General features: G+C 37.8%; 1 protein-coding gene across 2 annotated transcripts in view; it reads right to left on the bottom strand.

Moving 5' to 3' along the window:
• LOC107306749 (uncharacterized) overlaps window positions 1-16,034 on the bottom strand; it is a 64,200-nt gene that overhangs the window by 3,618 nt on the left and 44,548 nt on the right. For both annotated transcript variants that reach the window (XM_085550699.1, XM_085550700.1), the window contains 13 exons: window positions 15,061-15,278; window positions 13,291-13,474; window positions 11,560-11,706; window positions 10,019-10,975; window positions 9,627-9,779; window positions 8,184-8,359; window positions 7,922-7,988; window positions 6,595-6,672; window positions 4,021-4,133; window positions 3,472-3,613; window positions 2,416-2,709; window positions 1,494-1,726; window positions 862-1,106 (listed from right to left, as the gene is read on the bottom strand). In XM_085550699.1, coding sequence (XP_085406825.1) covers window positions 863-1,106; window positions 1,494-1,726; window positions 2,416-2,709; window positions 3,472-3,613; window positions 4,021-4,133; window positions 6,595-6,672; window positions 7,922-7,988; window positions 8,184-8,359; window positions 9,627-9,779; window positions 10,019-10,975; window positions 11,560-11,706; window positions 13,291-13,474; window positions 15,061-15,278 — 3,006 coding nt within the window. In that variant the 3' untranslated portion in view covers window position 862. The remainder of the gene's footprint in view (window positions 1-861; window positions 1,107-1,493; window positions 1,727-2,415; window positions 2,710-3,471; window positions 3,614-4,020; window positions 4,134-6,594; window positions 6,673-7,921; window positions 7,989-8,183; window positions 8,360-9,626; window positions 9,780-10,018; window positions 10,976-11,559; window positions 11,707-13,290; window positions 13,475-15,060; window positions 15,279-16,034) is intronic.

Below are 16,034 nucleotides of genomic sequence, written 5' to 3'. Positions count from 1 at the left end.
CAGGAGAACTTGTAATCTCCTCCATCCAAGAAGGCAGCACTTAGTTTGAATTTAATGGCAATACAGAGGTGGTTTTTTTTTGTTGTTGTTTTGTTTTTTTCCCAATAGAAGGAAACAGATTACTGGAAAAATCTGAGGTATAACTGAAGCAAAGACAAGGCTCAGAGTCAGGTAAACTCATGTCTTTTTAAGTAGCCTGGTGAACAGGCCAAGTACTAAGCAGCACAACTGGCAAAGTACTTCAGAGCTATTGCAGAAGTTGCAATCATGTATAAATTGCTGCAAAATATTATAAAGCTGTGAAGACTTGAAGAGTAGGTTGTTGTTTTCTCAGGTAATAATACATAGCAGGAAGCACAAAAAGAAATGTTTCCTAGGCACAGCATGCATCCCACAGCAGACTGTATAGTAAGAAGCAAAGCAATCATACTCACATCATCCTAGTTTTAAAGGATGTCTTTGTTAGTATTAATGTACTAAAAGAAACTAAAAATGAAGATCAGTAAGGAAAAAAACAACATGGCTTGACCAGAGATGTCTGATGGGCTGAGCAAAGATGTCAAAGTTATCCATTTCAAGTACGTCATACACTTATGCACATTCTATACAATAAAGTTTAATAAATAGCTTAGCTGGGAACTTCCAATGCCACAGCAGCTGCTTATTAAATTTTCTCTAGTTGAAAAAAAAGAAAAAAAAACCAACACAAAAACCTTACATAAGTACATAGTTATGTGTATATACAGTTAGATAGTTCATCATTTAGATGTCAGTATTTTTGGTGTCTGAGCACTCTAGGAATTCTGTACAATCTTAATGACCTAAAGTCTTCATCACTGAAGAGTATTTCACAATGCTTACCTTATCCAAGTAGACTGCAAATTTTTCTTGACAGTAATGCAGTCCCAGCTGCATCTAGGAAGCATTCCACTTGGCTGAAGCTTCTGTTCAGTGCGGAATTGTGGCTGAGATTTCCCAGTTCAGCTGAATATTTTCCTGGACTTGCTACAAAACCTCCACTGACAGTGCTGCTTGCAATTAAAGATTTGTTTCTTAGGCGTTCCTCAAAGAGCTTACAATTGGCTTCTGCAAGTCTCTCGGTTGTTCTGAAATATTTAAAAACACACAAAGAATTATCTTTGGTAATATTTTTGCAGAGTCACTTCTTCCAGGTCTTTGACTACTATTCAGCTTTTGAAAAGAGAAGGCATTAGAAGTCCAAAATGAGAGGGGCCCAAAGGCCATGTGTTAAAATGCTATCAACTTCAAACACGGGCCAGTGATGCCATGACTAGTGGTGTGACTGCTAGAACACTGAAGTGAAATGATGGTGGTTCCAAAAATAAAGGGGAAAGGTTTTAGAGGGTTACGCTTACATCCATAGTGCTGACAAGACACAGAAAAAGGATTTTAGGAGGAAACAGTACAAGGTTTTTCATGCAAGCTACTGCTACTTCACGTCTTGTTACCACTCCAAAAAAGCACGCACTTACCTTTCCAGCTTATTTGCTAGCCTTATTCTCATTTTCATTTCTTCACGATAGAGCTCTTTGTATTTTTCCACTTCCGCAAGCATAGATTCGTTTTGAAAAATATTGTCTTTGGTATTTTTTATTTTGTCCAACTCACATTCAAGCTCTTTTATTCTGCACTTCAGCTGGTCTCTCAGCGAGGCATGATGATTTTCTCTGATTTGTTCTATCTTGTCTTGTGAGGCTGCCTGGACCTGAAGCAGATAATACAATTTCAACCACTGCAAAGAAAAAGTGAACTGCATCTCCCCATACGGTTGCCCATAACCAATTTAAAGGGCCCAGTTTTACTCAACTGAGTCAACTGGACCTTCTCACTACTATCAGCAATCAAGGCAAAACCCTGGAACCAACACGTTAAATAACTGTTTTCATCCACACAGATCTGCTCTTAGCAATATTACTTATGAGAGCAGCTACTAAAAGAATGCTATGGCTGTAGGACAGGGCACACAAAAAGGATTCTACAAAGAAATTATGAGAATCCCATCCCCACTCTTTCTGCCCCACGGTAACTTCAGTGACTTCTTCCCTGAGCATTTTATCCTGTACAATGATAAAACACAACCTGTACGTACGGCCAAGCCATCTCTAAGTTATAGCATTCATGTGATGAACAGCAATAACAAGATGACCAGATGGCCACAGCTTCTTCTAAGAACTGCAAAACAGAAGTCTGTCAAGGGAAGGCTATTAGCTTGGGGACCTGCAGGCAAATTACACACACAAAAGCACTTTCGACAAACAATTTTCCATTCTTCCACTTCCCTTCAGGAAATACAGAAGTATGGCACTAACACAAAAAACCAAAGTACGAACAAGAAATGACAAAAACCAAAGTTACATAATAAAAACTACAGACATACACAACAAATTCATTTACCTCCAAAAAAAAATTGACTTCTTGCAGTTTTTGATTTATTTCTTGTGCAGCTCGCTCTTCCACTTCTTTCTTGTATCGTTCGATTTGGTTGTAAGTCATCCTGTGCACATTGTGGACAGCCTCCAGATGTTGTCTCAGGTTTGCCAACTCTTCTTTCAGCTGGCATATGGTCTTCTCTAGTTTTTCATGTTTTTTCATGTTTAGAGCCAGCTCTTCTTGCAAATCATGCTTTTGTCTTTGTAGTTGGACGCATTTTTTACACTCTAAATCCAGCTGATGAGAAAGTTCAGCAACCTACAGACAGTAATAAAATGAACTTAGAGGGGTGTAAAATTATTCTCTGAAAATTTATGAAGGGGAAGACCATCAAGTCTGTAACTGTCATCTGCTGACTCAGTACCCGAGTCAAAGGAAAGACAAGATCATCTTTTAAGAGAAGAACAACTTTTAAGTTCTTGCCAATAGGGTTCCATGACTTACAACCTTCCTCAGTTCTGCAGCAAGTAAAAGATCAACAAGTAGCAAACTAGCAGAATTTCACTTACGGGAGTGTGCTGAAAGGCACTAGGGCCATTCTTTTGTGCACTGCTCTACTGCTTGATGGAAATCAAACCACTCTACCCAGACAGCAGAAAGAATGCCTATCATGCTTCAGGGGGAATGTTCCAGTACACAGTTAACTGGGCACAGGAAACAAGTACTCCTCCTGCCATTGCTCTTGAAAGCTTTGTAAACAGTGCTTCAAAAAGCAGCTTCCACAGCAGTGGTAAAGGAAGGTATTTTCTCTCTAGGTCAAATCCAGTGTCTGGTTGCAAGAGTATGTACAAAATATGAGATGTTTCAGTACTTTCCAAGGTCAACTGTGAAGCCAATTTTCTCTCCCAGAAATATAACTTTTCCATACCTACTGAAAAGAATATTACAAGTCTCTAGAAATTAACATGACCCAAAGAAAAAAACCACTACCAACAACAAAACAAACAAACAAAAACAAAAACAAAAAACCAAACCAAAAAAAACCAGCAAAAAGAACAAAAAGAAACAACAAGAACTTGCCTTTGTTCTTAATTTTTCAACTTCATTCACCATTTCAGAATACCTGTTCTTCATTTCTCCCTGGAAATTAAATTGGGAGTCTCTTTCTTTGGCTTCATGCATCTTTAGTTTTTTCACAGCTTTCTTCAGAAGCCTCTTGAACCTGCACAACAAATCAGTCAAGAAAATAAGCAAAGGAACTAGGTATCTATTTGTCACGCTTGTACAAGAAAAGCATAGCTATGGCTTGCTTCATTTTTAACATGCTCAACAGGCCAAAAGTTAATAAGAAAAAACAGCATTTCAATGCAGTAGATCACCTGGAGGGTCCAAATTTCACCTCAACAGAGGAAAAAAAGACTTCCCTCCCAGAAGTGCAAGGCAGCCTACATTTGCTCTTCTTATGGCAGCTACAGAAAATCATAGGCTCATGTACCAGAACTGTCTTGCAAGAACTGATGTGAGATCTGAATTTGTTCAGAGTTAAACACACCTACTTTTACATTCAAGTTCCTTAAAGCCTGACTTCTAACCTACATGAGCTCTCTTTCAAGTACTAGTGAACCATACCTGTCACGTTCCTTCTGCAGTTCAGTATTTCTTTCCCTTTCCTGGTCAAGACATGCTTCAAGTGGTCGTTTCAATTCTATCGGCTTCTTCACCTGCTTTCTTTCATTCTCACACTTTCAAAAAACAAACAAACAAAAATACATGATACACTCAGCACAGGACAGTACACATAGCAACTGCAGATAGCACATATCCATCCCTTTGCCACATTCAGCAGAACACTGAGGCACAGGATTCTTGTAAACATTTAAATCACTTCAGGCTTCACACAAGCGGGCCAAGAGCTAGGGATACCAATTAACGCCCCTGCTGAAGCAAATGCCCCTCTGCCCCCTTATTGGGCTTCATCCCAAATAGCTGGAAAAACGATGCTAGAGAACAGCTTCCGCAGTTCCTCTGCTAATAGGTCAGCTTGCACAGGTAGCCACAGCCCTGGAGAACACTGCACACTCTACAGCATTCATTCCAATGACCAGCAGGCTCTTGTGGAAGAGTCTGCTTTTCTGGAATTCACCAGTGTCTTCTCAGTCATTACTTCCATATCTTATTTGTGGGTGTTTACTAATTTAGTTGCTGTTCCTCGTGGTGTTTTTTCAGACAAACTACAGGAGAAGTGGCAACTAGTTCTGTAGTTTGCATTTGCACCTTATTTATTCTGCAAGGGTTTTAAGCTCCTGTTATTCTGAAAACATGCAGCAGTTCCTCCATACACTGCACTGAAAATAAGGGGTGTTTTAATCCTGCTTGGAAATCAAGGGGTCAGACAATAACCAGAAGGAAATCAAATAAAGAACACAGGAACTGCTGCCTTGCTCCATGTGCTCAACTGGTATCAAACCACACCGTCTTTCTGATAGCACAACTCCGAGATATTCTCTTGGCTTTTATTCAATTCCTTCATGACTCCAAAATCACAATAATACTCAGGGCCTGAGTAGCAGGGATATAAAATCAGAGTATGTAAGAACTCAAGAAAATGTCAGCATTGCTCTGGGTATTGGCTAGGTGTTAGGGACTGTTTTCTGGGCTCACTTCTTCTAAAAGCTCAGCATTTTCCCTACTCAGTTTAGCAATATGGTCTTCAAGGTGGGCTCTCGACTTTCAGTCTTCCTCGCACATCATGCATGAGCCTCTGGATGTCATAGCCAACATATTCTGATTTTGTATCTATGGAAACAACAATGACAAAGGGAATGCCAAGATAACCAGAGAGACAACACTGCACATGAACTGCATTACAAACTAGTAACTCAAATGGAGGCAGGGCTAAGCTCTCACCACTAAGGATCTATAGTGAATGTTACACTGAGTTTATAAAAGATGGCTTGAGAAGCACCGTCAAGAACAGCACTTAATGCTAGTGGAAAAAGTGAATGCTCTCTATACGATAAAATGAGGTTACATCATTTGGAGATAAGAAGACACACATACAACATTAACCCACAATTTTCTTCATGAAATTCTCCAGATTTCATAATGATACAAAAATGACTACATTTATAACTGTGCCCACCACTTAAAATTCCCTACACTCACTGACTGTGAAATAACTGCAGATCTCCTCAGAGCAAGAAAATGTTTTCAGAACAGCAATGTTACTTATCCTTTTACACAAAGGAGCAAAGATTTGCATCACAGATGCATTTGTGTGTAAACAAGTTTGCTTATTCAGTTCCCTTTGTAAAGAATGAAAGTTGCCTACATGCTTTGAATAGCACATTTTAAGAAAAAGAGAGACATCCCTGACCTACAGAAGGACATAAAAACCTGACCTTAAAGGCTTATACAACAAACTCATAAAACTTCCTCATGTGTCTTTACAGGATATGTTAAATGTCGGTTCTCCGTATGTGACAATGTATGGGTAAAATACAGAAGTGTTAAAAATGTTAAAAACCTTCTAATTGGTATATCACCAAAAGAAGATGACAGAAAAGGAACCTGGAAAAGAACTCAGACTTTTCTGGTGCAGATAATCAACAGCTTTTCCCTTCCACTAGATCCTTCTTATTCTCCCTATAGCAGCTTAATTTTCCAACAGCAAACTAATTAAAGAATATTCCAAGGTTACACAAGATGCTAAGCCATGCATGGGCACCAGCTACTTCCCAGCTGCCTGCCACTGACTGCACAGCATTACTTCACCTAGTTGTTCTTTCCTTACCTCAGCCCCCTGCGGGGCAGTAAAGTACCAACACATATTCACAAATGGAAAAAGAACCTAATGAGCTCAGGTGGAAACTATGACAAAGCTCTGAAGATAAAATAGATTTCTCACATCCAGGTTTCCCCTCCCAGATCTGAACCACACATCTCCCTCCTGCTGACATTGTCCATCCTATCCATCAAAAGAATCATGCTGATTAACACAAACATTTTCATACTACTGCAAAGATAGAAATGGCAGCAGTGAAAGGTGGAGATTTACAACCTTTACCTTTGAAGGTGTCTTGCCCTGAAACCAATTTTGTCAGTTTACTTGTACTTTACAGCACACCCAATCTTTCCAATCAATTACCTGCACACAAGAAATAAAAAGAGTAAACCAGTTCTTTGCAGAAGTCATTGAGATACCTGCTGATGTTGATATTCTTCTACAACAGTCTGTACTGTACGTAATCCGGTTATCAAGTCCTCTAGATGACTGTGAACCTAAGAAAGCATCAAAAGAAGGAAGAAGACACTGTCTTTCTAGACCAAAGTTCACATTTCATTATCAAAAAAAAAATTTATGCATATCTTTCCAGCTCTCTACTCTTTTCATACTTACCCTCGTCATCAGTCATGAGAAATACCAATGCTATGATAAAACTGTTAGCAAATATCACCTCTGCCATTTGGCTTCAAGGAGGCAACTGTGCAGAATACAAAGAATGTCCAATCATAGGATCATAGAATTGCTCAGGTTGGAAAAGATCTTCAAGTCCAACTGCAAGCTAACCATGCTACCCTAACTCTAACAGTGAACAAAGTACCTTCTCCCATCCACCATACATTTGAAAACCATACTTTCTTAACCAAGGGGGAAGAATAAGCACTTCTTTATTCTTCTGCCAGTGTCGGTACAGCACAAAGTTCAACATTCATGTATAGTTATTTTCAGAATCTCTTCAACATTATTTAACAACCACAGGTATAACAAGGCCCCCAGTTCATTGTTTAGATAGAATACAAAAATAATTTGCCTCATATAAACCACAGGTGAAATCATCTTATTTCTGCTAATATCAATCACCTTATTTATGGCAATACCACTGAACAGGGGCAAGTTGCAAGCCTTTCACCAAGCTCTGCAAATAATACCACAGGGATTCCTCTTTACCATTTCATAGAAACAAATACACATCGAGCAGCCAAAGGAAAAGCAATGCCACACAGCAAAATCTCTGAGGAATATAATTCTTGTCCCACAGCCTGATGATGTCAGTCAGGTCTCTGGTATGAAGCTCTTGGAACTGTCACACATGTAAAATCTGTCATTTAATGCCATGACTGGCATAAAGAATGAAATATTTAAACCAGCTCACTAGTGTCAAAATCTCACCATATATATATATATATATATATATATATATAACCCTATATATATATATAGGGTTAAGTATACAACTTAACAACTAAATAACAACTATATATATATATATATATATATATATATACATACATATAGGGTTTAGTAAGACTTGTTATATTATTATGGGAAAACTCTCAAAACTGGAGAATAGACCATCAGGATTTTCAGAGTACCCTACAGTCACACCACAGCTCAGATGACTCAGCTCCCCTATGATCCCCAGGAAAACCACATAAATTCCCCATGAAAAATATCTAAATAGGCTCAGAAGCTCACAAAAAAAATTAAAAAATAAATAAATAAAAGGGAAGTTTATGACTGGCTTACTGATGCTTCAGTTCTCTTGTCCTGGTGTTGCGCAGCAGCTTCCACTCTGGCATTTTCCATTTCAAGCCTTAAAGAGAAGCACAGATCTTATTAGACAAATCCATAATAGCACACACTGCAAAAGAATGGTGTGAAAGAATGCTATTTAAAGCAAGAGCTTCTTTTAAAATCATGTATTACCCTGATGATGCAACAAGGCAATTCTGATGTTTTCAGAGAATCCCAGAAAGCAAAACCTTGCTTCACTCTGTTATTTTCTTACCGTTGGACATGTTCTTCCAGCTGCTTTATTGTAGAACTGCTTCTGGAAGCTGCTAACAGAAGGTCTTTCATTTTTTGGTTAGAAGCTGATATTTGTCTTTCCTTATTATCTAGGTCAGTCTTCAAATCTTGAATGCAACGCTCAGATTGAATACGCTGTTGTTCAGACTCATGTAACTGTAAAATAGCAATGAGAATCCTCAGCAGCCAGGTTAGGTTCAGTATAGAGAGCTCAGTGAGCACTGAAGAATTTGAATATTGCATGTATCTACATACACCCCCTACCCAAAGTACTGGAATCGTTTCCAATTCATTCAAGCCTTCATTTCTCTTAGCAAATGAACAATAACAGATGATATTTCATCATCTGTGACACTGGCCTCTCCCATCTGTACAAAGGATTTTCTATAACACCATTATGAGCATTGACACTGCCAATCCTACCTTCTCAGTGACTTGTGACATCCTGAAACTACTTGTTTGCAATTCTATCGAAAATATTAACCAAAAAACCTCATCCTTTTCCTAAAGTGATTTCACAGCTCATTAGTACATTATTATGGTAGATGTTTCAGAAAAAAACCCACAACTCTCACAGAGAGCAAAAAAGAAACTCAAATTCAGCTGTCCAGTATTTCTACTTTTTCTCAGAAATCAGACACCAATCTTGGCCAAACCAAAAGCGATAACCTGCTGAGACACCAGGTCATTTTGCAAAGCAGCTTATCAAATACAGATCTTCTCCAGCTAAAGACATAATGACCTCGTGCCGAAGACCACCCAGTCATGGACACCAAGTGCACAGAACAATGCAGTTCATATACTTGTCTTTAAATCTATACCCCTGAATTTATTTCTACGATAGGAGGACATTTGCTTATACTTTGAACTCTCTGCTCTGATTTGGCACAGGCATGACTGTGATCACAGATGACAAGGGGCAAGTTGAGAAGACTAAGGGGATAAAGACCACCTTATAGTGTTTACAACCAACCTTATAAGACACAGAAAAACAATTTGTAAATTCAGAGCACCTGTGTGATGTTGCTTCAGATAGTTGGTAGTTTGTACACATCCCATCCACAAATAAATTCTTAATTGTGTTTGACACCAGGAGAGGGAAGTAAGTTGGGAAAAGAAAGAACACTGCTACAACACCCTGGAGCCACAAGAAGAACTTTAGCTGTGGGGCTGAAGAACGGCTCCTACTTGCAAAAGAAACTAGTTGGCTTTTTGATGATTCTAGTAACACTTATCTTTCACTACAGAGGAGGAGGCCAGCTGGCAAAGATTTCACCAGCTTCATGAATTATGACAGGGTATCACTGCTAACCTCCTTAGCTCTCTCTGGTACTTGCTCTCAGAACATTATTTTTCTCTTCTTCACCAGAAACAGGGAAAAATCACCCTCAGATTTTATGTGTAAGTTACAGCCTCTCTGTACCTTAGCTTTAATCCTGTCCAGTTCCTTCTGCAAGTGCAATTTGTCTTCCTCAAGGTCACTGCGGTAGCGTGTAGTAACTTCAAGGGAAGCTTCTGACATAGACTGCTTTTTAAGAGCATCAGCAAGCTCCTGCTGCAGCTGTCTGACCAAACCCTAAGGAAACAGATAAACATGAGGAAAAACATGAAACCTGACTTTACTCCTTTAAACTGACTATATTATACAGTTCAGCCATTTACCGGTCCTCCTTAATTCTAAGAGAAAAAACAATGAACCACAACAAAACAACACAATTTGGTCCTATGTGTAAAACTTACACCTGATGCATTTTAGAAATACAAAATCATTTTATGAATTGAAACATTTTAATTTATTCTAATTGTATAGCTTACCTCTCTTTCTTCTTTGTCAGTCTCATATTTAAAGACTTGTTCCCTTAAATCAGTACACTTGGTATTTAATTCCTTGTTTCTCTCTTCCATGAGGTAAACCTGCTTTTCACTGTCAGCTCTGAGTTTATTGAACATATCATGAAATCTGTCCTGGACATCATTCACAACCTTTTCTTTGATGATCTCCTTTTTCTGCAAATCTTCCAGCTGCTGACGGAGTAAAAGGTTTTCACTTTGGAGCTGGGACAATCGTTCCTGCATAGATTCGTGCTTTATCATAAATTTACTGACTTGATCTTTCTCAAGTTGCCACACATGCTCATTTTCTTTTGCTTGACACTGGGCTTGATTTAAGTCTTTTTGTGTCATTTCTAAAAGCAGTGTTTTTTCTCGAAGTGTTTGTTTCAACTGGTGAAGCTCGTTTTCTAGACTATTAACTTTGCTTTCCGTTTTACTCAGCTGCTGAGACAAGCTCTTGTTGCTCTCTCGCACCTCAGAGAGCTCACGATGGAGCTTGTCTTGTAAACGAAGCCATTCATCACGTACTCTCTGAAATGTTCGTTCGGCATCACTTTTCAATGACTGATGACGTTCGAGATCTTGAACCACTGCATTCAAGCGGGAACAGAATGATTCAATCTCTGTTTCCAGTCTGTCTTTGCTTTCTTTTTTCTGTTCAGGCTTGGAAGTTAGCATTGCAGATTCGGTCCTGAGTAAATTCAGCTGTCCATTGTACTGAAATACTGTCTGTGTTAAGGTTTCCTCACTCAGTTTAAGTTCCTTCTGAAGAGAATCATTCTTTTCTTTCAAAGACTCATTTTCCTCTAAGTATTTTCCTTCATCCTCCTGGTGCTTAAGTTTTACTTGATCGAGTTCTAGTCTTAGCATAGCAATCTCTTCTTGCAGTAACTGATTTCTGTGTACCAGATCCTTTTCTCTGTCATTAGTGTCAGATTTCTGTGTGATAAAGGACAATAATGAATAGTTAGTTGGGAAATAAATTCAGGTTTAACCCATCAGGCAGCTAGGCACCACACTCTCATCACTATGTGGGATGAGGGAGAGAACAGGAAACAAAACAGAACTCATGGGCTGTGATAAAAATAATTTATTAAGCAAAAAGATGAAGGACATGGAAACAAGAAAGTGATGACAGTATAATAACGAATTCAAAAGCCAAGTAATAGGATCACAAACAGCCTCAGCCAGCTTCTTTCCTAGTTAATCTCCAGATATCTGGACATTTCATGGGTAGAAACCTTAGAAATGATTGTAACAACTATACAGTGAAGAACAGCAGGCAGTTTAAGAGACTGGGAACACAATGTCTTATTTTCCAGTGGCTTCCTACTTCCACATGCAATTCAGGTCTATGTGGGATTGATGATGCTATTCAGAGTTTTTAGACAACAGTAACAAAATTTGGTTATATTGACAAACTGTAGATAATCCACGAAAAGGCACAAAAGGTTATTTTTCTTAAGGTTTTAGAATGAGCACAGTGAAGTATAACCAAATTAATTAGGAATGGAACTGCTTACCTCTGAATTTTTCCCGATAGTTTTTCTTGTCTCTTCTTCCAGCTCCTTCTGTCTCCACAGGTGGTTGCTCAAAATTCCTTCTTGCAGAGCTCTAGCACTCCTTTCATTAGAGAGCTGTCTCTGTGTTTCATCACGCTCTTCTTCAACCTACAGTAATATAGTTGAACTTGTGAATCTTGAACAAAATCAGAATTAGCAATACCTTCCTATTTCATTCTTTTTATTCTTACATTCTATTAATTCTAGTAAGAGTCATTTATCATAAAATCATAGAATGACCTGCATATCAATTTTCCATGTTTGCAAACAAACATCTTTAGATTTATCTGAATTGAAAGTTATAAGGATAGTGTGAGTCCTCTGCACAAATCAGCATCATAGAAGTTTTATACTTAATGAATCTCCCTCTATAACACAAGAAAAAAACAAACAAACTAGAACTACTATTCTTGAAAACATACAGAGTTTAAGTAGAAACCCAAGTTATCTTTCTAACAAACTATATATACATACTAAAACCAGAGATGGACACTCATATGCTTACAGTCAAAGATTTAAAAACATCTATTCATCAATATGAGCACTAACACTAAGAACTGCACAAAACAAATGACTAAGATTTCCAAAAGCACAATAACTACACTTACTTTACCCCACTGCAAGGTCTTAAGTCTACATCTCTTCTACTAATATTTAGAAATGCTTCAGAAAATGTGCCAATCCATTTTCAGTTTACCAAAATCTAGCAATACTGCTGGATAAATTGAGTTGTATGAGATTTCCAAAGGCTATTAATGAAGTGAGACACAGAAGAGGACTGACCAGCTGAACAGCAGACCAGGAGGTAAACTAATGCCAATGATGTCCCTGTTAAATCCAGGCAGACTGAAAGAGGTGATGCTAACTACTTACTGCTTCTGCCAGAGCAACGTGGCCACTGAGGATCCCTAATGACCACTTTCACATGTTCTTAATATGTTTGCAAATACAAGTTCTGAAAATTTGAGGCTTACTATTTATGGGGAAAAATACAACAGAACAGACGGAATTTCCAAGGTATATTTCAAACTGCGTAGAACCATGACAGGAATGCTGAAAAGTAGGTAAAGGCCAGTGAAAAGACCCTCAAAACTGTATGTAAGAACTGAAGAATTCATGCAGGTTGTGTACAGTGAGAACATCATCATCTCAATTGCATTTAATAAGCCACTAAACTTGTAATAAAAATAAAGGTGAGAGTTTTTCTGGATTCAGTCTTGATTGTAAGCAATTGAGGCAATTTACAGATTATCAGGTAAACAGTAACATTTAGGCCTAAATTTAAATTCATGTAAGTATACTTGAAAGAATACTACAAACAGTAACTGTAATTTCCTTCTGAAGAAAAAAAACCAATAATAATAAAAACATTATATATATATATATACACATATAATATATATATAGATATATATATATAGACATACATATACACACACGCGCACAGAGTTCTGTAGTAATTAGGAAAAATAACTCAAAGAGAAGCTTTGCCTGAAGCACAAACCAAACTATAATTCTGAAAAATGTGAAAAGGTATCATGAACTTGTTTGTTCACGCTGGTTTCATGACAATGGTCCTCAAAATGCACCAAGATAATTACCTAATGTCTCTTTCACCAACAAGTTGAACATATTAGCATAAAATATCAGTTTGAAAGAAACAGAAAAACAGAAGATATATATTTAATATACCTGTTTCTTGAGCTGTTTCAGCGTTATTAACTCTGTTTCTAAATTCCTTACACGAAACTCAAGTTGTTGTTTTTCCTCTGTCTCTCTAGAATATTGATCCTCTTCCCTCTTTAGTTGCTTTCTTGTTTTTTCATATCGCATTTCAGCTCTATGTCTCTTTTCCTCTTCTTGTTTCACAGAAAATCTGGGATTTAAAAGAGAGTATTTGAGGAATTAAAGCACTGACAAAAAAGTAAATATGCCACATCATGAACCAGGAGAAACAACTTAAAACTGTAGAAATGTCACACTTTTTCAAATATAGAAGTTTTTCTGCAATTTTAAACTTTTAACATCACTCTAATTTCATTCCATTAGTGGTGGAAGACACCTTATACATGAGCTGCACAAGACTGACAAATAAGCCCTTAAGTGATGTACAAAATTCATCATGTATTTCCATGTCGACATAGGTAAACATGAACAGTAAACCATGAACTTTTACTAACAAAAATACACTGTTTTTAATATGTTGATCATCACCTATATAGTACAGATTCATTAATGACTGCAAGTAATACCGATAAAACATCACATCACTTATCTAAGACAAATCAAAAACTTTTAAGAAGCCTTCCCTAAGACTATAACAACTGCTTACCATGTGTGGATGAACCTTTTCATTTCTTTTAATAAATTAAAGGATAAGGATAGTGTTCAAAAAAAGATTTGAATATCAGCAACCACTAACAAGTAGTTCAAAACATTGGCTGTAACATCAGTATTGAAGCAGCTTATTCTAAAGGAGAAAGATTTACATGTAGTCTTTAGCTTCCCAAAAAGTACAGCTTTTACTCATGTATAGCTAATACTGTTTTGAGATTTTACATAAAAGAAAAAATTAATTCCTTCTATTTACAGATGTTTGGGAATTCTGAAAAATGTTTAGAATCAAATCCAGGCCAAATCAGGAACGGCTTTGTCTTACTCACAATCCCCTTCCACGTACTGGGAGACTGCTGGCACATCCTGAAGTTTATTTCCCTCAGCTTATTCTCACAGAGTTTCATGCTCTGTGATCAGCCTGGAAAGCCTCTACTGAACTCACACATGTTGACTACGATCTCTTGAAGGCCATAAAAAGAAATGCACACAAGTACTTGGAGGCCAAAAGTTGGACCCAGTGCTCCAGACACAGACCAACTAGATGCTAAGTAGGGATGGACTCCTCCCTTCAGCTTCTTGACTCTGCAACCCAGGATGCTGCTGGCCTTCTCAGCTGCAAGATCATTCTGACTCACGTTGCACTTAATCTCTGCCAAAGCCCCCGGAGGCTTCTCAGCGAATCAGCTCACCAGCCAGAGCATTTCACTGTGTACACAAGGGGTTCCTCCATCCCATGTGCAAGGGCTTTGAATTCGTTCTTGATTAATTTATTAGGCATAGGAGGTAAGATTCCAAAGACACGATTAGAGTCAGTGTTAAGGAAGAAATTCTCTGGGAAGCCTGGTCTGGTGGTTGGTGACCCTGCACATAGCAGGGGGGTTGAAACTAGATGATCATTGTGGTCCTTTTGAACCTGGGCCATTCTATGATTCTGTGATTAAGACCTCTATCACCTCCAGCAAAATTGATCTGAACCTCCACTGTGCATTTAGTTCTTCGAAAAATATACTTTTAAAACAGTTTGGGAAGCAGGGGACTACTCAGCATAGCTTTCAATACCGAGGAAAGTGCTTCAATTACAAGATTTAAAACAATCTAATTCTACGGATTATTTTATTAGCTTACCCTTTTACTGGCATTTCAAGTAATTTTGGTCTCTCCTCGGATGAAGAATTCTTTGTGTGTTTTTCTTCTATCATTTTTTCGTTCTTCCTTAGAGCAAGCTTTTCTTTTACTGGTTGATGGGTAATATTGCCCGCTGGTGTATTTGATTTATCAAGACTTTCCTGTTTCTCCACTGCTTGCATTTTGAAACGTCTCCGCTTCCTTTTTTCCTTCTCAACCTATGAAGAGAAAATTAAGCTTCATATATTCTTCTGATTCTAAAGGAGATCCAAGACCAAATAATCTAAGCTTGACTTTTAAAATAATGTAAAATAAAAAAGATTTTCCCCAAAAATTACTCTACAAAATGTACCAAGTCAACAAATATACTCTGAATTCACTCTTGATTTGAAGTATAACAATCAAACAAAAACAAAAAAGCAAAGCAGCCCTAAGGAAACAAACAATAGAAGCATTACTGATGGATAAGAAATCAGATGGACTACACAACAGTAGTTGTAGAAACACAAAGTATGAGTGGATGTATGATGTCGTACTTCCTTAATGATGAGGAAAAAAGCAAACTGAACTCAAAAGTAGAAACAGCTTCACAGCAATCAGGAATTTTAGTGAGAGGCAATGAAGGCACACCATGCACAAACCACAGCAATCGAAGAGATAAATCAAGACCCTGTTCAGAAGCTATTTTCATTCCTTGATTGACAATCAAAACTGGTGTACTTGTATGAATTTCTTTTGATGGTAATGAGGTGATAACTACTTACACTGCAACTGACTGCCACCTATTGTCAAACTGAAACAATATATTTTGCTTTCTCAAAACCTTCTGATTACGTTATGGGGAAAAGCACAGTTCTCCACTGCTTTCCTTATTTATGAGCAACGTTCTTCTCTTAAGACAAAAAAAACAATTTGCACAAAGCACCTTCTTTTAATGATCAATAGCTAACATGAACAGGACCACTGATACTGAG

This window comes from Coturnix japonica, chromosome 6 (genome assembly GCF_054131305.1).
Source record: "Coturnix japonica strain WE chromosome 6, WE-NBRP24, whole genome shotgun sequence".
Taxonomy (NCBI): Eukaryota; Metazoa; Chordata; class Aves; order Galliformes; family Phasianidae; genus Coturnix; species Coturnix japonica.
The sequence above is the reverse complement of the archived record's forward strand: the minus strand, read 5'-3'. Positions and strand labels throughout refer to the sequence as shown.